Source organism: Erinaceus europaeus, chromosome 16 (genome assembly GCF_950295315.1).
Source record: "Erinaceus europaeus chromosome 16, mEriEur2.1, whole genome shotgun sequence".
In the NCBI taxonomy this organism is placed as follows: domain Eukaryota; kingdom Metazoa; phylum Chordata; class Mammalia; order Eulipotyphla; family Erinaceidae; genus Erinaceus; species Erinaceus europaeus.
Window position 1 is genome coordinate 46,907,542 of NC_080177.1, and position 26,609 is coordinate 46,934,150.

General features: G+C 49.4%; 2 protein-coding genes across 2 annotated transcripts in view; both read left to right on the top strand.

The window, feature by feature from the left end:
• RTF1 (RTF1 homolog, Paf1/RNA polymerase II complex component) overlaps positions 1-468 on the top strand; it is a 78,168-nt gene extending 77,700 nt beyond the window's left edge. The window contains exon 18 of the mRNA XM_060175060.1: positions 10-468. Within this exon, the coding sequence (XP_060031043.1) occupies positions 10-59 (50 nt within the window). The 3' untranslated portion in view covers positions 60-468. The remainder of the gene's footprint in view (positions 1-9) is intronic.
• Positions 469-8,948: 8,480 nt separating this feature from the next.
• On the top strand, positions 8,949-22,780 carry ITPKA (inositol-trisphosphate 3-kinase A). Its single transcript, XM_060175013.1, has 7 exons — positions 8,949-9,463; positions 19,771-19,867; positions 19,956-20,172; positions 20,266-20,470; positions 20,590-20,691; positions 22,056-22,127; positions 22,213-22,780. The coding sequence occupies exons 1-7, from the start codon at positions 9,008-9,010 to the stop codon at positions 22,414-22,416; spliced, it is 1,353 nt and encodes a 450-aa protein (XP_060030996.1). The 5' UTR covers positions 8,949-9,007; the 3' UTR covers positions 22,417-22,780.
• Positions 22,781-26,609: the final 3,829 nt, after the last annotated feature.

The window sequence follows — 26,609 nt, forward strand, 5'->3', positions numbered from 1 at the left end:
ATACTGCAGGGAGCACAATCAACCAAAGAAGACTGAAAGCTAACTTACCACCTGAGTAGCCTGCACTCTGAAGAGAATCAAGACTGAAGAATTGTCTCCAGCCTCAGCCAAGGCAGGGCAGCATAGGACATTGCCTTTGTCCTAGCAGTAGGGTCCTTTTGGTGACTGCAAGTATTTGCTGGGGAATTGCAGCAGCAACACGGCGTTGTTTCATTGTCGAAGGGTGTGGCACCTGAGGCTGTTTTATACATTTTTCACTTCCTTCCAAGAACCAGAAAGGCCAATGTCCATATACCTAGCTCCTGGTGTAGGCCTGTTTGTCTTACTTCTGATTCTGCAGGGTAAGTCTGTTGCCTGCAACTTCCCTTCAGAATATAATGCTTCTGTTTTCTTTGTTTTTGTGAATTCCCTCTGTCACTCAGACTGTACAGATATTTGTAAATAAACTTTATGCCCTATTTGAACAAAGGGGTCAGATTTAGTCCAAGGATTTCATACAGAGTGGCAACTTGCAAAGCCATATTTTGAAAGTTCAGGAGACATTCTTGCATATTTGTCCTTTCCGTTCCCTAGGCCTCATACCCCCAAAGGTGAAAGTGAGTTGTTTTTTTTTTTAAATATTTATTTTATTTATTCCCTTTTGTTGCCATTGTTGTAGTTATTATTGTTGTCGTCGTTGTTGGATAGGACAGAGAGAAATGAAGAAAGGAGGGGAAGACAGAGGGGGAGAGAAAGACAGACACCTGCAGACCTGCTTCACCGCCTGTGAGGGGACTTCCCTGCAGGTGGGGAGCCAGGGCTCGGGTCTTTGCGCTTTGCGCCACATGCACTTAACCAGCTGCGCTACTGCCCGACTCCCAAAAGTGAGTTTTTTTAACAGCATTGTGATTCCCCAAAAATCTCTCTGGTGTGGTAGTTGTCTAGAGTCACAGAGACCTCTGATTGGCCCAGGTTACCTACCCAGGGAGATGCCGACATAATGAGATGCTATACCCCACCAACTCTAATGTGGGGCTATCAGTTCACTAGGTTCAGCTCCTCTGCTGTCCTGCCTGTTGTAAGTGCCTTGGCTGTGGAGGGAAGATAAGAATTAAATACCAACAAATAATTAAAAATCAGGGAGTTGGCGCGAAGCACAAGGACCGGCATAAGGATCCCAGTTCGAGCACCTGGCTCCCCACCTGCAGGCAGGTTATTTCACAAGCAGTGAAGCAGTTCTGCAAGTGTCTTATCTTTCTCTCCCCCTCTCTGTACTCCTCTCCTCTCCCCATTTCTCTCTGTTCTAACAACCACAACATCAATAACTACAACAATAAAAAACAAGGGAAAACAAATATTTAAAAAATCATTTTAAAAAAGAATTAAAAATCAATAAAAAGGTATATAAGGCTTTCCCATTCCCCACCACCTGAGACTTGTCTTAAACCCTGTGGCCATATTTTTAGCTGAGAAGCAAAGTCCTGGATCAGCTATTCTCATTAAATCCAAGAAGGTGGTCTGTAACAGTCCCAATGGCAGGAGTCCAATTAAGACCCATGCCTGGTAGTGGTAAAGTAGCTCAGCCAGCAGCTGACCAGGGAGGTTTGCCCCACTCACTTCCTACATGATAGACTTATTGAACACCTCAGCTTAGAGAGGTGGGATGATTATAGAGGACAGACCCTTCTCACTCAAGATCTAGGTGCTATGAGGCAGTCACTCGCTGCCAGTCACATGCAACCCATGGTTGAAGGGGTGCAGGCTTGGCCTGGGGTGGGGACGTTCCTTGAGCTATCCTAGTTAGCAGTGTCTGACAACTCTCCAGAAGGGAAACACTGACACCCAGCTTGAATTTCATAATTTCAGGGACCTACAGAGAACTCAGCTTCATGGAGGACACTGTTGGGGAGATAGAGGGAATAACTGGAACAAGAAAAGGCTTGCCTTCTTCCAGTGGCTCAGCAGAACCTGCAGATAGAGTTTCCTGGCCCAGTTGTGGATTGGGCACTGCAGTAGAAGCGCATGCGGGGCTTCCAGAAGGTGGTGTTTGCCCAAAGGTCAGCACACGGGCTGTATAGCTCAGCTCCACCACCCATAACCTAACTAGGTCTGAGCATAAGTTGTCCCAGTTGAGCCCCAGGCTCCCCACCTGCAGGGGAGTTGCTTTGCAACTCTTTCTCGCTCCCTCTCCATCTTCCCCTCCTCTCTCCATTTCTTTCTGTCCTATCCAACAATGACAACAACAATAATAACTACAACAATAAAACAAGGGCAACAAAAGGGAATAAATAAATATTTTTAAAATAATAAGAAAGAAAAGAAAGCTCTGCCCCTGCATCTACCTGGGGCCCAGGACATGGGGCCCAATCCTGCCAGGAGGCAACCAGCACCCAAAGCCTGCAGAACCTCGGCTTCCAGGCACCCAGGGCTCCTGGTCCCAGTCCACCTGCTATGCTGTGTGAGAATCACATATGGAGTTAGTCTGTAGACACACACATGCCTCCTGCAACCCCAAGGTTCTTGATATAATGTCCAGGGAGGTGGTGCAATGGGCAGAGCGTTGGACTCTCAAGCATGAGGTCCATCCCCAGAATCCCAGGTGCCAGAGTATTCTCTGATTCAGTTCCCCCCTCCTTGCCTGCCTATAACACATCTCAAAAAAAAAAAAAAAAAGATTACTGGGACCAAGAGATAACTCACCTGGTAAAGCACATACTTTACCATGTATGAGATCCTGGATTTGGGCTCCAGGTCACCACATGGGAGCACCTGCATGGTGGAAGCTTAACATGTGTTGAAGCAGTGCTGTGGAAGAATAAGAAAGAAATCCTGGGAGTCAGGCGGTAGCGCAGCAGGTTAAGCGCATGCGCGAAGCACAAGGACCGGCGTAAGGGTCCCAGTTCAAGCCCCCGGTTCGAGCCCCCGGCTCCCCACCTGAAGGGGAGTCGCTTCACAGGCGGTGAAGCAGGTCTGCAGGTGTCTGTCTCCCCCTTTCTGTCTTCCCCTCCTCTCTCCATTTCTCTCTGTCCTATCCAACAACATGAATAACAATAATAACTACAACAATAATAAAACAAGGGCAACAAAAGGGAATAAATAAATAAATGTATTTAAAAGAAAAAGAAATCCTGGGTAAGTGGAAGGCCAGTGGCCAATCTTCCTTAAAGCTTCAGTACCCTCAGCTCAAGCACTGTCCCTGATCTTGTCTCCACTGCTGGCACTGTGTGGCCTGAGCTCAGAAAAGAGTAGAAGCATAGGCTTCTTCCCTAGGAGAGGGGAAGCCTTTCTGAAGTGTGTCAGCAAAGATGTCCTTAGAGCTCACACATGGGCTTAGTGACACATTTTATTAGTCTCAGAGCAGAGTGATTTCGATGGTGGAAGGTCCCCACACGCAGCTCTATCCCCAGCAGCATGGTCAGGGAGAAGCCCAGAGAGACAGGAACAATATTTAGGGCTGTCAGGACAGTCACTACTCTCCCCAGAAGGAGACCAAATCCTCTACTGTCTTCAAATTATAGTGGGCTATGGCACCCAGCAGGAGTTTTGTGTGCATGAGCCTGCTTAAAATCCAGGTTTCCACGGCCCTGATGACAGTGCCTTGGAAACATTGCAGCTTGAAGGTAGATAGTATAATGGTTATGCAAATAGACTCTCATGCCTGAGTCCCAGGTTCAGTCCCCTGCATCACCATAAGCCAAGGCTAAGCAGTGCTCAAAACCTTCTCCTTAAAGGGACAAGGTAGATAGCATAAAATGGTATTTTATTTATTTTACTTTTGAGAGAGATACAGAGAGAGAAAGACACAAAGAGAAACACCAGAACATTGCTCAGCTCTGGCTAATGGTTATGCAAAGAGACTCTCATGCCTGAGGCTCCAAAGTCCCAGGTTCAGTCCCCTGCACCACCATAAGCCAGAGCTGTGCAGTGCTCTGGTAAAATAAATATTATTTTTTTAATATTTTTTGTGAAAGAGGGTTACAGAGAGATACACAGAGAGAGCTTCCAGAGCTGTCTCCCCAGCCCATAATAAATATTTTTTTAAATTATTTTTAAACAAAGTGCAGCTCTCAAGCATTCTGAAACTGATTTCCTTGCTTGCTTGCTTTCAAAAGATTTATTGGGAGTTGGGTGATAGCACAGGGGTTAAGCGCATGTGGCACGAAGCACAAGGACCAGCGGAAGGATCCCAGTTCGATCCCCCAGCTCCCCACCTGCAGGGTGTCCCTTCACAGGCGGTGAAGCATGTCTGCAGGTGTCTGTCTTTCTCCCCCTGTCTTCCCCTCCTCTCTCCATTTCTCTCTGTCCTATCTAACAACGACGACATCAATAACAACAATAACTACAACAACAATAAAAAAAGGGCAACAAAAGGGAAAATAAATATGAAAAATTTAAAAAAAATTTATGAGGGTGGGGAGGGAGGTGGGGGGGGGCAAGAAGGAAAGAATATCACTCTGGCATATGCCAGAGATCAAACTTGGGACCTCATGCTAAAGAGTCTCAATTCCCTGTGGTCTGGGAGGTGGCACAGTGGATAAAGCACTGAACTCTCAAGTATGAGGGGTCCTGAATTCAAGCCCCAGCAGCACATGTACCAGGGTGATGTCTGGTTCTTTCTCCTATCTTTCTCATTAATAAAATCTTTTAAAAAGAGAGAGAGAGAGAGAGAGTCTCAATTCCCCCATTGGCATGAATCCTGGGTGTTTTCTTTTTCAAAGAATTTATTTATTCATGAGAAAGATAGGAGAGAGTATCAGACATCACTTTAGTACATGTGCTGCCAGGGACTGAACTTGGGACCTTGTGCTAGAGAATCCAGTGCTTTATCCACAGCACCACCTCCTGGACCACAAAGCCTGTTTCCTAATTGTGTCCTTTCTGGTTTTTTTTTTTTTTTTCTCAAGAAGATGGTGTATGCTGGGCAGTAGAACACATGGTTAAGTGCACACATATAGGGCATAAGACCCAGGTTCAAGCCCTTGGTCCCCATTTGTGGGTACTGGGAGGCTTCACAAATACTGCAGGTGACTATTTTCCTTCTCTGTCTCCCTCTTCCCTCTCAATATTTATCTTTTAAAAAATGGTGCAAAATATTGAGTTTTCAGAAAAGTGCATAGTTGATTTTTTTTTCCATAGGGGTTGGTTGGGTGGGAGCACACCAGGTTGAGCGCATGTGTTGCAATGAGCAAGGACCAAGCTCAAGGTCCCTGTCCCCACCTGCAGGGGGAAATTCAACAGTGGTGAAGCAGGGCTGGAGGTAACTCTGTCTCTCTTCCTCTCTCTCCCCCCACTCCTCTCAATTTCTGCTTGTCTCTAATAAGTAAATAAAATATAATTTTGAAAATATTTTTAAAATAGAAAAAATACATTATGATTTTTCCAACAACCCAATAATACTCTCACATTCCCCATTGAAGTCTCATGGGAATACAGGGCCTTGTTCTCAGCCATTACTCATTGTATTTGCTCTGTGAATGAATGAATGAGTGAATGAATGAATCATAGAGACTTTCACAAAATATTGGGATCTTAGGGTGAGAAAGTGTATTAGAGGTCTATCAACTGACAAATGGATAAAGAAGATGTGGTATAAATATATAACAGGGTATTATTCAGTTGTAAACAACAAAGATGGAATTTGCCATTTGCAGAGAAAAAAAAAATGAAGGGAAATAAGTTAGAAGAAAGAGACAAGGGAGTGGGCTAGCACATGGCGCAAAGCCCAAGATACCAGCTTAAGGATCCTGGTTCGAGCCCCTGGCTCCCCACCTGAAGGGGAGTCACTTCACAAGCAGGGAAGCAGGTCTGCAGATATCTATCTTTGTCTCCCCCTCTCTGTCTTCCCCTCCTCTCTCCATTTCTCTCTGTCCTATCCAACAACGATGACATTGATAATAACTACAACAATAAAACAAGGGCAACAAAAGGGAATAAATATTTACATATTTTTAAAAAAGAATGGTCCAGGAGGTGGCGGAGTGATAAAGCTGTGAACTCTCAAGCATGGGTCCACGAGTTTGATCCCTGGCAGCACATGTGCCAGAGTGATGTCTGGTTCTTTCTCTCTCCTCCTATCTTTCTCATAAATAAAATCTTTAAAAAAAAAAAAAAAAGTGGTCCAGGAGGTGGTGCAGTGGATAGGGCATTGGATTCTCAACCATGAGGTCCCGAGTTCGCTCCCCGGAAGCACATGTTCCAGAGTAATGTCTGGTTCTTTCTCTCCTCCTATCTTTCTCATGAGTAAATAAATAAATTATATATATGTATGTATATACATATACATACATATACATATACATATATATATATGAGTGGTCTGGGAGGTGACGCAGTGGCTAAGGCACTAGACTCTCAAGCATGAGGTCCTGAGTTCAGTCCCCGGCAGCACATGTACCAGAGTGATGTCTGGTTCTTTTTCCTTTCTCATTAATAAATAAATAAAACATTATTTATTTATTAACTTTATTATTGGATAGAGAAATTGAGGGGAAGAGATGGGAGACAGAGAGACACCTGCCGCCCTGCTTCACCACTCATGAAACTTTCCCCCTGCAGGTGGGGACCAAGGAATTGAACCCGGGTCCTTGCAAACTGTAATGTGTGTGCTTAACCAGGTGCGCCAATGCCTGGCTCCAAATAAAATATTTTTTAAGAAAAGAGACAAATACTGGATGGCTTCATCTATGTATTCAATAGAATAAAACAAAACAGTCTCTTGCTGACCGTCCAGGTCATCATGTGAGTCTAGCTTCTCTCTCTCTCTCCCTACTCCATCTCTCTCTCTCTCTCTGCCTAACATGAATGTTCTCAACTTTCCCGATTAAAATTTTAAATTCCTGAAAAAAAAGAAGGAAAAAAGGCAGATGAGGGGTAGGAGGTAACTCTTTCCTTGTCTATATCTGAAGTAAAAATAATGGCAGAAATGGCCCAGGAATTGTGAAATCATACATACACAAGGCAAAAATAAAATAAAGCAAATGGTTGGGTAAAAATAATCGTGGATATGGACGGTGGATGGTGGTGGGTGGGTGGTTTTTAAAAAACAAATTATTTAGAGAAGCATGCTCTACAGAGGAAATGTTTACAGGGAGAAACTGTCCTTGGGGACACTCAGTCCTACATGCACCATGTCTGGGATTTGTAAATTAGAAGGAGACACTGAACTATCTGATTGAGAGAGAGAGAGAGAGAGAGAGAGAGAGAGAGAGAGGGAACACACATATGGTGGTGGAGAAAGGGGGCTCTGACCTCTAGGGTTTAGATCTCACACCAACACCAGGCTTCTCGAGTTGCAGATAAGGTAGCATGTGACTTCCCAGTTCTTCACAGAAAACTTAAGTTTCAAACTCCTGTTTCCTCTTATCACTCTCCTTTTTTTTTTATAATACTTTAAAAAATTTTTTTTAATATATTTTTTCCAAGTTTTTAAAAAACATTTATTTATTCCCTTTTGTTGCCCTTTTTTATTGTTGTAGTTATTGTTGTTATTGATGTCATTGTTCGATAGGACAGAGAGAAATTGAGAGGGGAGGGGAAGACAGAGGTGGTGAGAAAGATAGACACCTGCAGACCTGCTTCACTGCCTGTGAAGCGACTCCCCTGCAGGTGGGGAGCCAGGGGCTCAAACTGGGATTCTTAAGCGGGTCCTTGCGCTTTGCGCCACGTGCACTTAGCCCGCTGTGCTACCGCGACTCCCTATTTATATTTTTGAGAGAGATGCAGAGAAAGACACAACAGAAACACCAGAGCACTGCTCAGTGATGGTGCGGGGGATTGAACCTGGGACTTCTGAGGCTCAGGCATGAGAGTTTCTTTGCATAACCATTATGCTATCTACCCTCGCCCTCTCTTTGTCTTCCTTCCTTCCTTCCTTCCTTCCTCCCTTCCTTCCTTCCATCCTTCCTTCCTTCTTGCCACAGAATTATTGCTGGGCTCAGTTCTGGTGGTCTTTTTGTTTTGATAGAACAGACTGAAATTGAGAGGGGAGGGGGACGGGCGGAGGGTAGATAGCATGATGGTTATGCAAACAGAATCTCATGCCTGAGGCTCCAAAGCCCCAGGTTCAACCCCCCCACCACCACCATAAGCCAGAGCTGGTAAGAAGGAAAAAAAAAAAAAAAAAAAAAAAAACTGAGGAGGGAGAGGTGGAGAGTGAAAGATATTTGCAGACCTGCTTCACTGCTCATGAAGCTTCTCCCCCTTCTCAAACCTGAGTACTTGTGCATGGTAATGTGTGCGCTCAACCAGGTGTGCCAATGCCCGACCCCCCAAAATCATTTATTACCAGGAAAGAAAGAAGGAAAGAGAACCGGAGCATCTAGAGCTAAAGACAAAACCCAAGACAGCTGGAGAGGCCCCAGAGACCACATTACAGAGGAAGAACCCCGTCTGGCCCGGGCAGGTGGGGTGGCGTCCGGTGCGTGGTGGTCCTTGGCCTGGCTCATGCCCACAACCCCACTGTTCGGCGGCTGGGATGGCTGGGAGCCTTCGGTCTCCTCCTGGCAGCCTTCCAGGTGCGGCGCAGCGCGCAGCCGAGAAGCTGCAGCTCGCGAAGACCTGCGCTCCCCCTCGCCTCCCACTACCTCGCGGACGCGGACGCGGACACCGGGTCCTTAGGGCGACGGGACTGGCTGAGGAGCTGACCGGGACGGCATACTTTGGAAGGAGCGCGGGGTTCCTGGTGGCTCCCCCTGCGGGCCGGGGCGTCCCTGCGGGAGCCCCCCTAACAGGCCTGGGCTCCCTGAGGATCCCCCTCCGCCCCCGGCCTGGGCTCCCCGAGGTCCCCCTCCGCCACCCCCGGCCTGGGCTCTCCGAGGTCCCCGTCAGCCCCCGGCCTGGGCCCCCCGACGTCCCCCGCCCCCCACTCCGCCGGGGCTCCCGGAGGGCCCCGCCCGTTGCTCGCGCTGGGCCGAAAGTGAAAGGAGGGGCGGGGCGGGGCGGGGCGGGGCGCGCAGGCTCCGCCCCGGGGCTGTCCCGGGGCGCGGGGTCCGGTCCCCGCCGCGGGCTGCGGGCTGCGGGCTCTTGCGGGATGACGCTGCCGGGGGGCCCGACGGGCATGGCGCGGCCGGGTGGCGCGGGGCCCTGCAGCCCCGGCCTGGAGCGCGCCCCGCGCCGGAGCGTAAGGGAGCTGCGCCTGCTGTTCGAGGCGCGCTGTGCCGCGGCGGCGGCGGCGGCCGCAGCGGGACAGCCCCGGGCCCACGGGGACAAGCGGCGCGGGGGCCGGGTCCCCAACGGGCTGCCGCGGGCGCCGCCGCCGATCCCGGAGCTGACGGTGACGGCTGAGCCCGACGCCCCGCCGGCCAGCCCGGGGCCCGGGAGCGCGGAGGCCGCCTCGCACCTGCAGCAGCCGCGCCGCCCGTCCACCTCGTCTCTGTCGTCCACCGGCTCGTCGCTGCCCGAGGACTCGGAGGACGACCTGCTGAGCGACAGCGAGGGCCGGAGCCGCGGCAACGTGCAGCTGGAGGCGGGCGAGGACGCGGGCCAGGTAGGCGGGGGCCGGCTGCCCTCCCTCCGGCGGCTCGCGGGACGCGGGGACCGCTCGGCAGCCCCCAGCCCCGCTCCTTTGGCCGCCAGCACCCGGGCCGGGCAGGGCGGCCGGCGGCCGGCGTCCAGTGATGCGCGGGGTGCGGGACGCGGGCAGTCGGGGCCGGGGCGAGCCCCGAGCGGGCTGCCTCCGCCCCCTCGCGGCGCCCCCCCCCCCGCGTTGCCACGGTTTCACACCGAGTGGGAGGGAGAGCTGCGGCTGCTCCCCGCGCCGTCTGCTCCCACGCCGCGCAGCCGGCGTGGGCAAGGGGGCGCGACTCCTGCCCACAGCCGGGACCGGGGAAACTGAGGCTGAAGGGAAGGGCCGCTTCAGGCTCTTCCAAGGGAGCCCGGACGTGCCCGGAGAGGCAGGACGGGGTGCGGTGGAATCCGCGCGCGGGCTGGCAGGGCTGCGTCCTCCCCACACACACTAACCGAGGCCACGTGGTCACACAGCACCGCGCTCCGCCCGCTCCAGGGGTGCGGGGGTGTCTGGGCGCTTGGGGACCGCGGAGCCATCACGCACTTGGCCCAGTAGCCCGTGGCAGACCGAGCTTTAGCTGCACAGTGACACGAGAGGAGCAAGGAACAGAGCAGGAGTGCACCCAGCCTGCAGGTGCGGGGTGCGGGGTGCGGGAGCCCTGCTCTTCCTGGGACAGAGCTTCCTGAGAGCACCCTCCCATCTGCCTCCCCCGGAAACCTGAACCCGGCTCGGGTGCACAGCACCCGCCTCCCCCATGGCGCACCGGGACAGCCCAGCCTTGGCCAGGACTCCTGGGACCCGCGCAGCTGCGGCGACCCGGACTCGCTCCTCCAGCTCCAAGGCTGAGACTCTCAGTTCTCCCCAACCCCCAGACCGCCAGGGCCTCCCCGAAGTCAAACAGCCGCGGCCACAGATAAGCTGGGGTGTTGACTGAAGCCGCCTGTGCCCGGTGGGGCGGCCCAGCGCGGACTTTGCCTCTCGGCTCCAGGAGCAGCCACTGCTTGCCCAAGCCCAAAGCAGCGCCCATCGCAGTGCCCCAGGGAAGGATGCACCTGGAGGCAGGTGCAGGGCTCAGGCTCCCAGCTCGCCAGCCTCTTACAGTCAAGGCCTTGCTGGGAAATACGTCTGAGTGGGTCAGACAAGGCTCTGTGATGTCCAGGCCAGCTGCCTCCCTCCCATATGCCTTACCTGGGAAGAGGTGGCGGGCGCTACCACCAAGGTGTGGCCTTGGGGTCTGAAACACACACACACTCCTTTTTTTTTGGGGGGGGGAGGTGGGGGGAAATGTGCATTATCTCTCACAAAAGCACTGCTTCACTCTGGTTTATGGTGGTGTGGGGAACTGAACCTGGAACTTTGGAGCCTCCGGGGCATGGGAGTTTCTTTGCATATATGCTATTTATCCCTGCCCACAATGCACTCTCTTTTTAAAAAATTAATTAATTAATTAATTATTGGACAGAAACAGAGAAATTGAAAGGGAAGGGAGACAGACACCTGCAGCCCTGTTTCACCATTAGTGAAACTTTCCCCCCTGCAGGTAGGGACCAGAGGCTTGAACCTGGGTCCTTGTGCACTGCCCACCACCACCACCACCACCACCCCATGCACTCTCAGAGTGCACTATTCCACCACCCCAAGGTTTATTTGTTTATTCAAAAGGGAACCAGAGCATCACTTTGGCACATTTTTATGCCAGGGATCAAACTCAAGAGTTTATGCTAATACATCCAACACTTAAGCCACTGTTCGACCTCCCTGCCCCTTGCCGGCTCTTAAAATCATTCTGGAATGTTGCTCTAGCAGAAGTGTTTGGCTCTTGTTACTTAGTTCTCTTCCCCTCAAGCTCCAGGATAGGTAAGGAGACCTGGATGCCATCCTGTCCCAGGGCCCACAAAATCCCACACTTCTCACTAATTATAGAACAGAATCTAGGTTAACAGAGTCCGTTTTTAAAATGTTGGTGCCCCTGGGAGGGTGAAGCCTTGGGTCATTATACCTTAGTGAAAATCATTATAAATTTAAACCATCTGTTCTATTCCCCCTCCCCCTACTGCAGGGAGTGCGGGTTTGACAGAGGCGACTAGAACTTGGGGAGGGGTTGGGTTGGGAGAAAGCAGAGCTAGAAACTGCTAGCTGCCTGTGGGTCAGATCCAGCAGAAGGTACACTGAGTATCTGGCACGGTGAAAGAAGTCACAGCCCTAGGACCCCAAAATGGACAGATAGAGGAAGGCCTGTGGTAAAGGTCCAGTGCAGCCCTGTCTGGATTGAGATGCCCTCCCTTGATCTGCAGCATTATAGATATGCTAATAGTCACACAATAAAAGCATTACCTGTTCAAAAATATCCTTCCTGCTGTTGTTCATATGCTAAAATCCCCACACGCCCACCAAAGAATGATTTTCCACGAGTCTTTTTGGATGCAAGCAATTTTATATGCATCATGTTCAACGGGGGAGGTGGCTGCCTCACATAGAAGACTCAGTGCATGTTCCTTCCATAGCTGAGCATACCCAGCACTGACAGGTGACTGACAGCAGGGAGGGCTGGCAACAGGATGACATAATGGGCACAAGAGCCCTTTCTAACAAGCTTAGCCAGAATCAGCCTTAGTCTCTGTTACTCTTATTCTTTTTTCCTTCAAAGCTGGAGCCTTGTGCAGGGCAATTTTACTGCTCCAGACCACTTCTTCATTCATAGGGGAAGAGAGGGGAGTGGGGAAAGAGAGCTAGGCAGAGATGCCACAGTACAACAGCACACTCTGGTGCCATAGCACCACCCATGTAGTGTCAGGGTTTGAATCTGAGATAAATATGGTGAACTACTACCTGGTGACCTCTCTCTCTCTCTCTGGCCCAGTCCTGTTACTCCTGACTTTTATACAGTCCTCTCAGAGTTGGGCTGGAGAGAAGATGCTGATCCTATTGTACCTTAGCTTGTGAGCAAGTTGGTGCTTTGTCATCACGCACCAAGGAAGGGATAGTAGCTTGGGACTTCTGGCATCTTTGAGCAGTGAGGGGAATAGCTCAACTGGTAGAGCATCAGACTCACATGTCTGTGGTCCCAGGTCAATTCTTGGGTTCAGTCTGGCTTCTCTCTCTGCCTCATGTGTAGTAAGCGAGAAAAAAAAAATTTTTTTTTGCCTCCAGGGTTATAAGAGAAAATATTTTTAAAGATTTGTTTATTCATGACAGAAAAGAGGGAGAGGAAGTGAGAAAGAACCAGAGCATCACTCTGGCACCCCCTATGCTGGGGATCAAACTTGGGACCTCATACTTAAGAATTCATTGCTTACCCACTGTGCCACCTCCCTGGCTGCATTGAGTTCTTTTTCTTTTAATTGAGAAATTGAGAGGGAAGGAAAGAGAATGAGAGATGAGAGACATTTGCAGGACTACTCCACTTGTGAAGCTTTCCCCCTGCAGGTGAGGACAGGGCTTGAGCCTGGGTCCTTGTACATGGCAACATGTCTGCTCTACCAAGTGCGCCACCACCTGGCCTAAGGGGAAAAAACAAAATTTTGAATCCACTGTTCACTTTGCAGCCCCCATTCACTGCTCTTACAGGACGCCAGGTGATGCAGATTTCCCATCTCACTTCGCCCAAAACCATTCCACTCAGCCACTGAAGTCCCTACAGAACTAGGAATCAAGTTCATTCTGGCCCCACTGCCTTTGAATTTTGCCAGTAGATCTTTGAACAGTCTGAAATCCTGCCTCTTCATCTCAGTGGCTGAATAGAGAAGTGTGTGTGTGTGTGTGAGAGAGAGAGAGAGACAGAGACAGAGACAGAAACAGGGAGACAGATAGGCTGTGTGAATAAGGAGTAATACGTATAGTTAAGAACATGCATCTGGGCAGGGGTAGATAGCATAATGGTTATGCAAACAGACTCTCATGCCTGAGGCTCCAAAGTCCCAGGTTCAATCCCCTACATCACCATAAGCCAGAGCTGAGCAGTGCTCTGGTTAAAAAAAAAAAAAAGAACATGCATCTATTGGTTTGAGCCCCAGGCTCCCACCTGCAGGGGATTCACTTCACAATCGGTAAAGCAGGTCTGCAGGTGTCTATCTTTCTCTCCCCCTCTCTGTCTTCCCCTTCTCTCTCCATTTCTCTCTGCAATAACAACAATAATAACAATGATAAACAACAAGGGCAGCAAAAGGGGAAAAATAGCCTTTAGGAACAGTGGATTCATAGTGCAGGCACCGAGCCCCAGTGATAACCCTCCCTGGAGAAAAAAAAAAAAAGAGGAGAAGGAGAAGAACATGCATCTAGAATGCAGGATGAATACAGATTTTTTTATTTTTTAATTTATTTATCTTATGAACTACAAAGAGGGCAGGGACAGACAACCAGAGCAACACTCTAGCACATATGGTGCCAGGGATCAAACTTAATACCTCATTCTTTTTTTTTTTGTACTATCTTTATTTATTTATTTATTGGATAAAGACAGCCAGAAATTGAGAGGGAGAGAGGCCGATGAGACACCTGCAGCCCAGCTTCCCTATTTGTGAAGCCTTCCCCCTGCAGATGGGGACCGGGGACTTGAACCTGGGTCTTTGCACACTGTGACATGTGCGCTCAACCAGGTGCGCCACCACCCGACCCCTCAAGACCTCATTCTTTGCTCCATCTATGAGGGCATTTAATGCAATTTTTTCCAAGGCCAGGAGTCAAAAGGAGGTGCAATCTCATGCATCCATACATTGGCTGGATGTTCTCCATTGAGTGTTAATGTATAAAGTCATTACAAAATGAAAAGAGGGTGGTCAGGAGATGGCACAGTGAATAAAGTATTGGACTCTCAAGCAAAATGAAAAGAAAGGAAGGAAAGGAAAGGAAAGGAAAGGGAAGGGAAGGAAAGAAGGAAGGAAGGAAGGAAGGAAAGTAGGAAGGAAGGAAGGAAGGAAGGAAGGAAGGAAAAAAGATTCTAGGCTAAGTGTTGGTGTACCTGATAGAGTGCATTGCACATCCTACCATGTGAGGAGATCCAGATTCAAGTTTCCACCTGTAGAGGAGAAGCTTCATGAGTGGTGAAATAATTCTGCAGGTGTCTCTCACCTCTCTGTTCTCTCTCATACTCTATTAAAAATACCTGGGACCAGTAGAGTTGTGCAGACAGTGAGACCCAACAATAACCCTGGCAGCAAAATAAATAAATAAAAATTCACTTGAATGAAAGTAAAGAAATCTAGCCAAAAGAGAGAGCCTCCTGGGAAGTTCTGTGTTTCCACATAGATTAAAAAAAAATTCACACCATTTTATGGCTACAAATCTCTCATGAGAAGTCTCATTAGATCCACAAGGGGCATCTGGATGGTAGGAGAGACTTTGAAACATGCTTGGGCAATTAGAATAACAGAGAGGAGTGCAGCCCAGGAGGCAGCCGAGTGGATAAAGCATTGGACTCTCAGGGAGTTGGGCGGTAGCGGAGTGGGTTAAGCCCAGGTGGTGCAAAGCACAAGGACCAGCGTAAGGATCCTGGTTCAAGACCCTGACTCCCCACCTAGAGGGGAGTCACTTCACAAGCAGTGAAGCAGGTCTGCAGGTGTCTATCTTTCTCTCCCCCTCTCTGTCTTCTGCTCCTTTCTCCATTTCTCTCTGTCCTATCTGATGACATCAGTAACAACAATAATTACAACAATAAAAACAACAAGGGCAACAAAAGGGAATAAATGAATAATATTTTAAAAAATCTAAAAAAAATGCATTGGACTCTCTCAAGTCCCAAGTCCAGTTCCTAGCACCACATGTGTAAGAGTGATGCTCTGGTTCATTCTCTCATTCATAAATAAATATATCTAAAAGGAATGAGGGTGGTCTGGGAGGTGGCTCAATGGATAAAGCATTGGACTCTCAAGTATGAGGTCCGAAGCACATGTACCAGAGTGATGTTCTTTCTCTCTCCTATCTTTTTCATGAATAAATAAACAAAATCTTTCTTTTTATTAGAAAGATAGGAGGGTCGGGCAGTAGTGCAGTGGGTTAAGCGCACATGGCGCAAAGTGCAAAGACTGGCGTAAGGATCCTGGTTCGAGCCCCCAGCTCCCCATCTGCAGTGGGGGTCATTTCACAAGCGGTGAAGCAGGTCTGCAGGTGTCTATCTTTCTCTCCCCGTTTCTGTCTCCCCTCCTCTCTCGATTTCTCTCTGTCCTATCCAACAACAACATCAATAATAACAACAATAATAATCACAATGATAAAACAAGGGCAACAAAAGGGGAAAAAATAGCCTCCAGGAGCAGTGGATTCTTGGTGCAGGCACCGAGCCCCAGCAATAACCCTGAGGCAAAAAAAGGATAGGAGGAGAGAGAGAAAGAACTAGACATCACTCTGATACATGTGCTGCTGGGGATTGAACTCAGGACTTCATGCTTGAGAGTCTACTATAATCTACTATACCACCTCCCGGACCACAATAAATAAATCTTTAAAAAAAAAAAAAAAGGAAGGAGGGTCAGGTGGTGGCACACCTGGTTAAGTGCACACATTACAGTGTACAGGGACCCAAATTCAAGCCCCTGGTCAGCCACTTGCAGGGGGAAAGCTTTATGAGTGGTGAAGCAGGGCTGCAGGTCTCTTTCTCTCTGTCTCTCCCTCTCCCTCTCCCTATCTTCCTCTAGCCTCTCAATTTCTCTCTCTATATATTCAATAATATATAAATAAAAAATTTAAATAAAAAGGAGGAGGGGGCCGGGTGGTGGCATACCTGGTTGAGCATACATGTTATAGTGCTCATGGACCTGGGTTCGAGCCCCCAGTTCCTACCTGCAAGGGGAAAGCTTTGTGAGTGGTGAAGCAGGGCTACAGGTGTCTCTCTCTGTCTCCCATCATCCCCTTCCCTCTCAATTTCTGGCTGTCTTTATCCAATAAATAAATAAATATTAAAAATTAAAAAAAAAAAGAAGAGCAGGGTTGTTGGGTTAGTAGAGAGCTTCCAACAGAATCTGGGAGCAGGGAGTGAGGCAGGCCTTCTTCCTGTGAGAAAAGAACGTTGTCTGGCCATGCTCTTGCTGTGTCTATTGCACAGCATGCACCAGCACCCCAGTTCTCAGCTGGGTGTGGGGGCCGAGGGAACACATGGTACACACGTAGCTTCCTGGAATTTTACTTGGGGATTTGGAGTTAGGTGTGTTTTATAATTCAATTCAGATTGATCATGCAGTAAAACTCAAGCATTGTATCTCAAGAGTGAAAGGGGGGTGTTTAGAAGCGATGTCATGCCTCTAGTGGGCTGCTTTTGACTACAACTCCAGATCCCTCTGGCCTGAACATGTGCTCACAGCCAGCCTGCCTCACCAGGAGCAGGAGCAGTGCTGGTTGTGCTAGGATAGGCAGGTCTGGGTACAGCAAGCACTTTGTACATGAGGCACTAGGGTGTCCTCTGGGAGGAAGTCAAGTCCCATAGGGGACATCACTTGCTAGACTGACAGGGATGGAGTGACCACCTCAGTCCTCATTTGGTATTCTGTCACTACCCCTTACTGTGGGAAAGGGTGGTTTGCTTGTTTTGGTTAAGATTTATTTAGTTAGTGGGGGGCAGGCAGTAGCACAACAGATTAAGCTCACATGGTGTGAAGCACAAGGGCCGGAGCAGGGATCCCAATTTAAGCTCCTAGCCCTGTGTCTTCACAGCCCTGTGTCTGCCTTTGAAGTACACAAGTTTTTGCATTTCAACTGTGCCCCTTCCCAGGGGTGTCTTCCCCACAGGATCCTAGGCTGGAGGTACTGCTAGCCACAAAGCCTGGGAGGTGGTACAGTACATTAGACTCTGAAGCATGAGCTCTTGAGGTCAATTCCCATGCCAAAGTGATGCTCTGGTTCTCTATCTTATTTTATTTCATTTCATTTTATTTTTTGCTTCCAGGGATATTGCTGGGGCTTGGTGCTGGCACTACTAATCTGCTGCTCCAGGTGGCCAATTTTTCCTTTTTCTTTTTCCATTTTATTTGATAGAACAGAGAGAAATTCATAGGGGAGGGGAAGACAAAGAAGGAGAAAGAAAGATAAATACCTGCAGACCTGCTTCACCACTTTTGAAGCATCCCCCTTGCAGGTGGGGAGCAGGGACTCAAACCTGGATCCCTGTGCATAGTACTGTGTGCACTTAACTGGGTACGCCACTGTCCAATCTCCACTTTCTCTTTCTTTAGATAGAGAAGACAGGGTGAAAGAGTGAAAGAGATGGGGCAAGGGTAGATAGCATAATGGTTATGCAAAGAGATTTTTGTGCCCGAGGCTCCAAAGTCCTAGGTTCAGTCCTTTGCACTACTATAAGCCAAAGCTGGGCACTGCTCTGGTGGTAGTAGTAAGTCCTCTTCTCAGTTAACTAAATAAATCTTTCTCTCTCTTTTTTGCCTCCAGGGTTATTGTTGGGGCTCAGTGCCTGCTCTACAAATCCACTGTTCCTGGAGGCCATCTCTCTTTCTCTTTTTTCCATTGTTGTTGCTACTGTCTTGTTGCTGGATAGGACAGGGAGAAATTGAGAGAGAGGGGGAGAGAAAGAGACACCTGCAGACCTGCTTCACTGCTTGGGAAGAGATCCCCTCCCCAATGCTGTATCTAATGCACCACCTTCCAGGCTTTGTGGCTAGCAGTACCTCCAGCCCACAGCAAGGGCTCCCTCTGGCCAGGGAGCCTGGGATCCTGTGGGGGCAGACACCCCTGGGAAGGGGCACAGTTGAAATGCAAAAACTTGTGTACTTCAAAGGCAGAAATAGGGCTGATGGAATTTGTGTAGGGGCTTGGACAGGAAAGGTTCAGTCCAGAGTATGGGGTGCTCTTAGGGGATAGGTGCAGGATACAGTGACATTCATGCATGCTCCCTTGCTCTCATGGTTTAATCTTAGACAGGCTGTCAGTACCAAATCTCATTTTGTTTTATTTATTTATTTAAACCAGAACATCACTGGCACATGTAATGCTAGGGGTCAAATTTGGGATCTCATGCTAGAGGGTCAAGCATGAGGCCCAATGTACCACATCCTGAGTTGCACCCTATCACACTTGTGAAATTCACTTTTCTGGGTTCAGATGAGGTGGACCATGTGTACCCAGGATCTAGCCAATTGGAAAGGAGTATGGTAAGGCATCCAGAACTAGCAGGAGTATTTTGGGGAGCCCAAAATGATGCTTCATTCAGACCCTGGGAGGCAGGTTTCCTTACACTGAGTGAGGTGTTCTGTTCCACTTCCCCAAGTGTTCTGTTCCAGTTTGATTGTTAAGGATTGAACCTGGGGATCTGAGTCTCAGGCACTAAAGTCTTGTTGTATAAATCATGTTATCTTCCCAGCCCCCCTCCATATTTAAATTTATTATGAGAGAGATAAGAGAGAGAATGAACCATAGCACTGCTCAGCTCCACCATAGATGGCACTGGGGGTTGAACCTGTGGCCTTTGGGGTCTGCAAGTCTGTAACAAGGCTGAGCTAGCAAAAGTTTGTTTCCATGTTTGTCTGTCTCCCTACATGAAAGGAATCAATAATGCCTGTTGAGCCAACAGTTGAGATTTGTCCAACTTCTGCTTAGGGTTGTCCATCACACCCCCATTTTACAGATGATGTGCTTCTTTAGACCCCTGAAATCTCACCTCCAATGCCCCCAAAACCTCACCTCCCAGAAACTGGATGCCAATCATCTGCCTCTGTCTGTCTCAAGCACACAGTACATATCCCTTGATGGCTGGGGAAATAACTCAGCTGGTAGAGAGCAGGACTTGCAGAACTTGCATGCCTGAGGTTCTTGGTTTGATCCCCATAGCAGTGGTGCTCTGACTTCTCTCTTTGTGAAACTTACCCCATCTGAAATATTCGTTTTTTCCTCATATGAAATAAACATATCAAGACTTTAAAAACACTTTTTTGTGACCTGGGAGGTAGAATCATAGATGAAGTATTAGACTCTCAAGCATGAGGTCCTGAGTTCAGTCCTAGGCATCACATATGCCAGAATGAAGAGCTCATAAATACATCTTAAAAAATATTTTTCAGGCCCAGCTGGTGGCACGCCTGGTATAGCACACATTTTACCATGTACAAGGACCCTGGTTCAAGCACCCTGTCCCCACCTGTAGGGTGGAAGCTTCACCAGTGGATAAAGCACTATTGCAGGACTCTGTCTCCCTCTCTCTCATTAACAAGCAAGTTAAATCTTGGGGAAAAAAAAAAAAAAGTAAAACTTGTCTTTAGTGAGTGAGCCCTGGCTTCTGACTGTCTCTCTTCCAGTAGGCGGAGGGCTGTCTTGCTTGTTTCCCAGACCTACTGACCCTGTGTCATTTTTAGAAAAGCCACTGGCAGAAGATCCGGACCATGGTGAATATGCCCGTCATGAGCCCTTTCAAGAGGCGCTACTCCTGGGTGCAGCTGGCGGGGCACACAGGTGAGTCGCGGGCCGGCGAGCAGGAGCGGGGCTGCTGCGGGGAGGGCCGGGCTCAGAAGGGGAGGACGCTGACGCGGCGGGTCCTCAGGCAGCTTCAAGGCGGCGGGTGCCCGCGGGCTGATCCTGAAGCGCAGCTCGGAGCCGGAGCGCTCCTGCCTGGCGCGCCTCATGGCGGACGCGCTGCGCGGCTGCGTGCCCACCTTCCACGGCGAGGTGGAGCGCGACGGCGAGAGCTACCTGCAGCTGCAGGACCTGCTGCACGGCTTCGACGGGCCCTGCGTGCTGGACTGCAAGATGGGCGTCAGGTAGCTGTGGGCCGCCGGGGGCGGGGGCAGCCGAGGTGTGCCTGGCATGTGCCCTCCCCCCTGTGCACCCCTCACGGCCCACCCTTCCGCCAGGACCTACCTGGAGGAGGAGCTGACCAAGGCCCGCGAGCGGCCCAAGCTGCGCAAGGACATGTACAAGAAGATGCTGGCGGTGGACCCCGCAGCGCCCACCGAGGAGGAACACGCGCAGCGCGCTGTCACCAAGCCGCGCTACATGCAGTGGAGGGAGGGCATCAGCTCCAGCACGACGCTCGGCTTCCGCATCGAGGGCATCAAGGTGGGCCGAGCCCGCTCGCTGTGCCCCGCCCAACTGCGACTGCCCTCCTGGGGACCACCCCTTTGGAGCGGCGCCCCCTGTCTGGCTGGCTGCTAACGCTTCCTGCCCGCTCCCTTCAGAAAGCCGATGGCTCCTGCAGCACGGACTTCAAGACCACACGGAGCCGGGAGCAAGTGCTTCATGTCTTCCAGGAGTTTGTGGAAGGAGACGCAGAAGTGTTGGTGAGCGTGGATTTAGCAAACCCTGAGGGAATAGGGACCCGGAAAGTGGGTAGGATGGAGGCAGGACATCTGGGATTCAGTGACTGCCATCAGTGTGGAGAACATCGTGTTTCTTTTTAATATTTATTTATTGGGGGCGGGGGAGGAGAGGGAGAACCAGAACATCACTCTGACACATACAACGCTAGGGACTGAATTTGGCCCCTCATACTTGAGAGCCCAATGCTTTGTCCACTGTGCCACCTCCTGAGTCAAAAGTGACGTTGTGGGATGTTTATTCCAACTTTCTTTTTTTTTGATCTTTTGTTCTTTTTTTTTTTTTAATTGGGGAATTAATGTTTTTCATTCAACTTTTTTTTTTTTTTAACACCAGAGCACTGCTCAGTTTTGGCTTATGGTGGTGTGGGGGATTGAACCTGGGACTTTGGAGCAGCAGGCATGAGAGAGTCTCTCTGCATAAGCATTATGCTATCTACCCCCACCCTGTTTATTCCAACTTTGTAAAGATTATTTATTCCATTAGCTACATAGAGAGAGAAATCAGAACATTACTTTTTTATATAAAATATTTTTATTTTTTTAAAGAATTTGAAAAATATTTATTCCCTTTTGTTGCCCTTGTTGTTTTATTGTTGTAGTTATTATTGTTGTTGTCATTGTTGGATAGGAGAGAGAGAAATGGAGAGAGGAGGGGAAGACAGAGAGGGGGAGAGAAAGGTAGACACCTGCAGACCTGTTTTACTGCTTGTGAAGCGACTCCCCTGCAGGTGGGGAGCTGGGGGCTCCAACTGGGATCCTTATGCTGGTCATTGCACTTTGTGCCAACTGCGCTTAATCTGCTGTGCTACCACTGGACTCCTATATAAAATATTATTTATTATTGGATAGAGTAATTGAGATGAGAGGGGAGATAGAGAGATACCTGTAGCCCTGCTTCACCACTCATGAAGCTTTCCCCCTGCAAGTGGAGACCAGAGGCTTGAACCTGGGTCCTTGAACCTGGTGCGACACCGATTGGCCCCCAAAACATCACTTTGGCCTATGTGTTGCCAGGGATTAAACCTGGGACCTTATGGTTCCAAGTCACCTCTTAAACCTACCACAGTGTATGTGTGAAAGGGGGTACACCTGCAGGTGTGTGAGACTTGAACTAGGCCCCTTTTGCTGAGTAATGTGTGTGCTCAGTGAGGTGTGCCACCTCCTGGTCTACCACATTGTTTTAATTGCTCCACACCCCTTCCCTTCTGGGCAGCTTTGTTGCTGTAGCTGCCTAGGCCTTTACTAAGCTCACCAAAATTCCTGGCCCCTAAGCCACCTTCAAGTAACCCACGTCCCCACTTCCTCTACCCCCCTTTCATTACCAGAGGAGGTATTTGAACCGCCTGCAGCATATTCGGGACACCCTGGAAGTCTCAGAATTCTTCAGGAAGCATGAGGTGAGATGGGTCGGTGCCAGGGTCCATGGGTACTGCACGGGGCGTAGTAGGGCAGGGGTCCCAGATCTGACTACAGGCCCTGCAGGTCATTGGCAGTTCGCTGCTCTTCGTGCACGACCACTGCCATCGTGCTGGCATATGGCTCATTGACTTCGGCAAGACCACGCCGCTCCCGGATGGCCAGACCCTGGACCACCGCCGGCCCTGGGAGGAGGGCAACCATGAGGATGGCTACTTGCTGGGGCTGGACAATCTTATCGGCATCCTGGCCAGCCTGGCTGAGAGATGAGGCTGTGGCAGTGTGTGACACGGATTGTGGCTGTGTCCCTATGGTGCATGTGGGAGAAAGGCTGGAATGCTGAGGTGCAGGGCACTTCACAGGGCTCTTCAGGACTGGATGCCAACTATGGCCACACTGCTGTATGGGCAGTGGTGGGTCCCAGCATGCCCAGAGCCAGCAACACTAATGTACAGGGGTTGGGTCGGGAATGGGTTTCTTCCACAGTCTGCCCTCTTGAGGGGCAGCACCTCTCCAGAGAGGCCAGCTATTGAACTTTATTCATTCCTAAGGCTCTCGCTCTACTGGTCTAACCTCACACTACAAGAGACTTCCCTCCCAATAAAATGCAAAAACACCAACCTTGGTGAACTCAGGCCTTGGCCCCTCTCTCCTCTGGCCTCTGTTAGCCTGGGGTTACCCATATCAAGTGCACTTATAGGGGAGAGAAAAGATCTGAGAAGATCCTGGCAAAGTATCTTCCCACTCGCTCCTGGAGGCCTGACCACTCCAACACAAGACCAAAGACTAGGAGTGGACAGGTCCTTCCCTAGGGGAGTTGGCACTGGTTTCCTGGGCAGAGAATCCAATGCTGCCAAGTTAGCCCCAAGGCAGGCCTGGGCACACAGCATACTGCAGATGGGACAGAGGCTTCTGGACTAAGCCAGCTACAAGCTGGGGAAGAAGGGCAAGTGGACCACTGCCCTCGCCCCCCTCCCTTGAAAGTTCTCTTTATTTCAGTCTTTAAAAAAATTAGGGGGCTGGGTAGTAGTGCAGCAGGCTAAGTGCAGGTGGTGCAAAGTGTTAAGGACCGGTGTAAGGATCCCAGTTCGAGCCCCCAGATCCCCACCTGCAAGGGTTTCACTTTGCAAGCGGTGAAGCAGATCTACAGGTGTTTATCTTTCTCTCCTCTCTGACTTCTCCTCCTCTCTCAATTTCTCTCTGTCCTATTCATCAACAGCTAGAACAACAATAACAATAACAACCACAACAACAAAATGGGAAAAATAGCCTCCAGGAGCAGTGGATTCTTGTGCTGGCATGGAACCCCAGCAATAACCCTGGAGGCAAAAAAAAAAAAAAAAAAGTCATTTATCAGAGGAGAGAAAGATAGAACCAGTGATGCTCTGACACATGCAATGCCAGGGATTAAACTCTATACCTCTTACTTTTCTTTTTTATATTTACTTCTATTTGATAGGAAAGAGCAAAATTGAGAGAAAGGGAGTTAAAAAGGGAGACACCCACTAGTGATGTGTGTCCTCCCACCCCCCCACGCAGGGGACTTGAAGTGAGGTCCTTGTGCATGGTACTGGGTGTTCTCAAGAGGGTGTAACACTGCCTGGCCCCTTTTATTAAGATTTATTTTTATTTATTAACAGGCAAAGGAAACAACATGTGTGCACCAAAAGAATCACGTCTCAGTCTCCCTGCCATCCTGGTGGAGGGGGGGTTGTGTGTGGTGACAGCTAACCTTGAGCAAAATACTTATTTGCTGGTGCTTCTTTGGGCTTCATGTCTAGGCAGGGCCCTAGGCCAGAGCCCACTAGGATTGTAAACTCCCCACAGCAGGGAAGGATGTGGTTATGTGGGACTTAGCATAGGTTCTAAGAAGGAAGGGAGCACTCACCAGAGACCCTGACTAGAGAAACCTTGGGAAACCCCAGAGCAGAAGCCAAGATGGGGCTGCTGTCGGGCTAGGGGCTGTGCTGATCTGGGAAGCTCAAGGATTGCTCAGCTTAGGCTCTAGGCTGGCTGGTTGACCCCAACCCCTCTCCCCCTCCCTCTTATGGTTCTCTGAGTGGGAGTAATAGTGGTGTACCTGCCCATCAGGTCACCCTGCCCAGATGCCCACTAAGGGGAATGTTGTCCCCAGCCTCCTCAGCTGCCTCTTCCCTAAGGACCCCCAGGTGAACAACTTTTCTGAGGAGAGGACCTTGAAGTCAGCTGGGTCTGCCTCTGGGACCCCACACTCGCCCATGATGGTTCTGTGGAGACTCAGCACCCTTGAACCAGGCATGGCTGTTGGATGCTCCAGTCAAAGAATCAAGAGCCCCAAAACAGAAAGAAGCTGAGCAGTGCAGTTGCCATCACAGTCATCATTAGTACCAGAAGACCTGGACAGGGGGTAGGGTGGAAGTCAGGGGTGGAGAAGGTCAGGGAGACTGGGGCATGGGGGATAATTATCTTCAGGGAGAAGCTCCTCTAGTCCAGATTCTACTTGTGCCTCACGACTCAGTTCATATCTTCTTTCATTGTTGCTCTCCACTTGTCCTAGACAAATGCAATCTCACCCTCCAGAGAGCCACCAAAACACCATACACTTTTCATGGCACTTGTCCTTTTATTAAAGATTTTATTTACTTTTTTCTAATGTTTTATTAGTGATTTAATATTTACAAATATTAATTGCATGCCTTTCCCACAATCAGAGTTGTGTCCCTATTCCCTCCTTTGGAAACTGCATTAGTTTTCCCAAGGTCACAGATATGGATTATTATTATTATTTTAAATCTTTATTTATTGGCTAGAGACAGCCAGAAATCAAGAGGGAAGGGGGTGATAGAGAGGGAGAGATACAGAGAGACACATGCAGCACTGCTTCACTACTTGCGAAGCTTTCCCCCTGCAAGTGGGGACCAGGGGCTCGAACCTGGGTCCTTGCGAATTGTAACACGTGCACTCAAGCAGGTTCGCCACCACTTGGCCCCTGGGTTGACTATACTTCTATAGCTATTATCTGTATTTATATGTATTTGCCCATTTTTTTCTATGGTCCCACTATCTTTTTAAAAAATTTTTATTAGTGGTTTAATATTGGTTTACAAAATTATAATGGGTATAATTCCATACCTTTCCCATCACTAGAGCTTCCCTTCCTAAGTCATACATACTATTTCCAAGTATCACCCCCCACCCCCACCCCCCCGTCCTGAAGGAATTGGAGTTGGAGTTCAGAGCCCTCTGGTCATCTTCCCATGACAATTATTCCCCTCTGGGGTATGGACCAATAAAAAAAAAATTTTATTGCCACCAGAGTTATTGCTGGGACTCAGTGTCAGCACTATGAACACTATGAATCCTCAGCTTCTGGATGCCTTTTTTTTTTTTTTTCCTCTTTCTACTTTGTTTTTGACAGGACAGAAAGAAACTGAGAGGGAAGAGGAGACAGAAAGGGAGAGAGAAAGATAGACACCTGCTTCGCAGCTCATCCTCCCTGAAGGTGGGGAGTGGGGGCTTGAACTCAGATCTTTGCGTATGTGTGCTTAACTGAGTACACCACCACTGCCTCCCTGAACCAATTTTTTAAAAATTTATTTATTTATTCATGAGAAAGAACCAGACATCACTCTGGTACATGTGCTGCCAGGGATCAAACTTGGGACCTCACAGTTGAGAATTCAGTGCTTTATCCACTGCACCACCTCCTGGACCACAGACCAGAATTTTTTTTTTAATATTTATTTATTTATTCCCTTTTGTTGCCCTTGTTGTTTTATTGTTGTGGTTATTATTGTTGTCATTGATGTCAGCGTTGTTGGATAGGGCAGAGAGAAATGGAGAGAGGAGGGGAAGACAGAGAGGGGGAGAGAAAGACAGACACCTGCAGACCTGCTTCACCGCCTGTGAAGTGACTCCCCCTGCAGGTGGGGAGCCGGGGGCTCGAACCGGGATCCTTATGCTGGTCCTTGCGCCACCTGCGCTTAACCCACTGCGCTACTGCCCGACTCCCCAGACCAGAAATTTTTATGGGGTGCAGAAGGTGGAAGATTTGGCTACTGTAATTGCTTCCCCACTGGACATGGGTGTCAGCAGGTCGATCCAGACCCCCAGCCTGTTTCTATCTTCCCTAGTGGGGCTCTGGGGAGGTGGGGCTCTGGGGAGGTGGGGCTCCAGGACATTCTCCCCAGGGAGTTCAGGATGGAACCATGGTAGCACCCACAGCTTGGTGTATGAAAGGATTTATTTACTTCAGAAAAAAAAATTATTATCTTTTATTTATTGGCTAGAGACAGCCAGAAAGCCTGATGGAACGGGGTGACAAGGAGAGACAGAGAGACAGCTACAACACTGTTTCACCACTTGCTAAGCTTTCCCCCTGCAGGTGGGGACTGGGGGCTTGAACCCAGGTCCTTGTGCATTGTAACATGTGCAGTCAAACAGGTGTGCCACCACCCTACCCCGAACTTATTTACTTTTTAATA

Excerpts from the sequence above, each read along its gene's own strand:
- ITPKA (XM_060175013.1), top strand. The coding sequence starts at position 9,008 with ATGACGCTGCCGGGGGGCCCGACGGGCATGGCGCGGCCGGGTGGCGCG. Across the intron at positions 19,868-19,955 it reads GCAGCTGGCGGGGCACACAG|GCAGCTTCAAGGCGGCGGGT; the intron begins GTGAGTCGCGGG and ends GCGGGTCCTCAG. Across the intron at positions 22,128-22,212 it reads AATTCTTCAGGAAGCATGAG|GTCATTGGCAGTTCGCTGCT; the intron begins GTGAGATGGGTC and ends CAGGCCCTGCAG.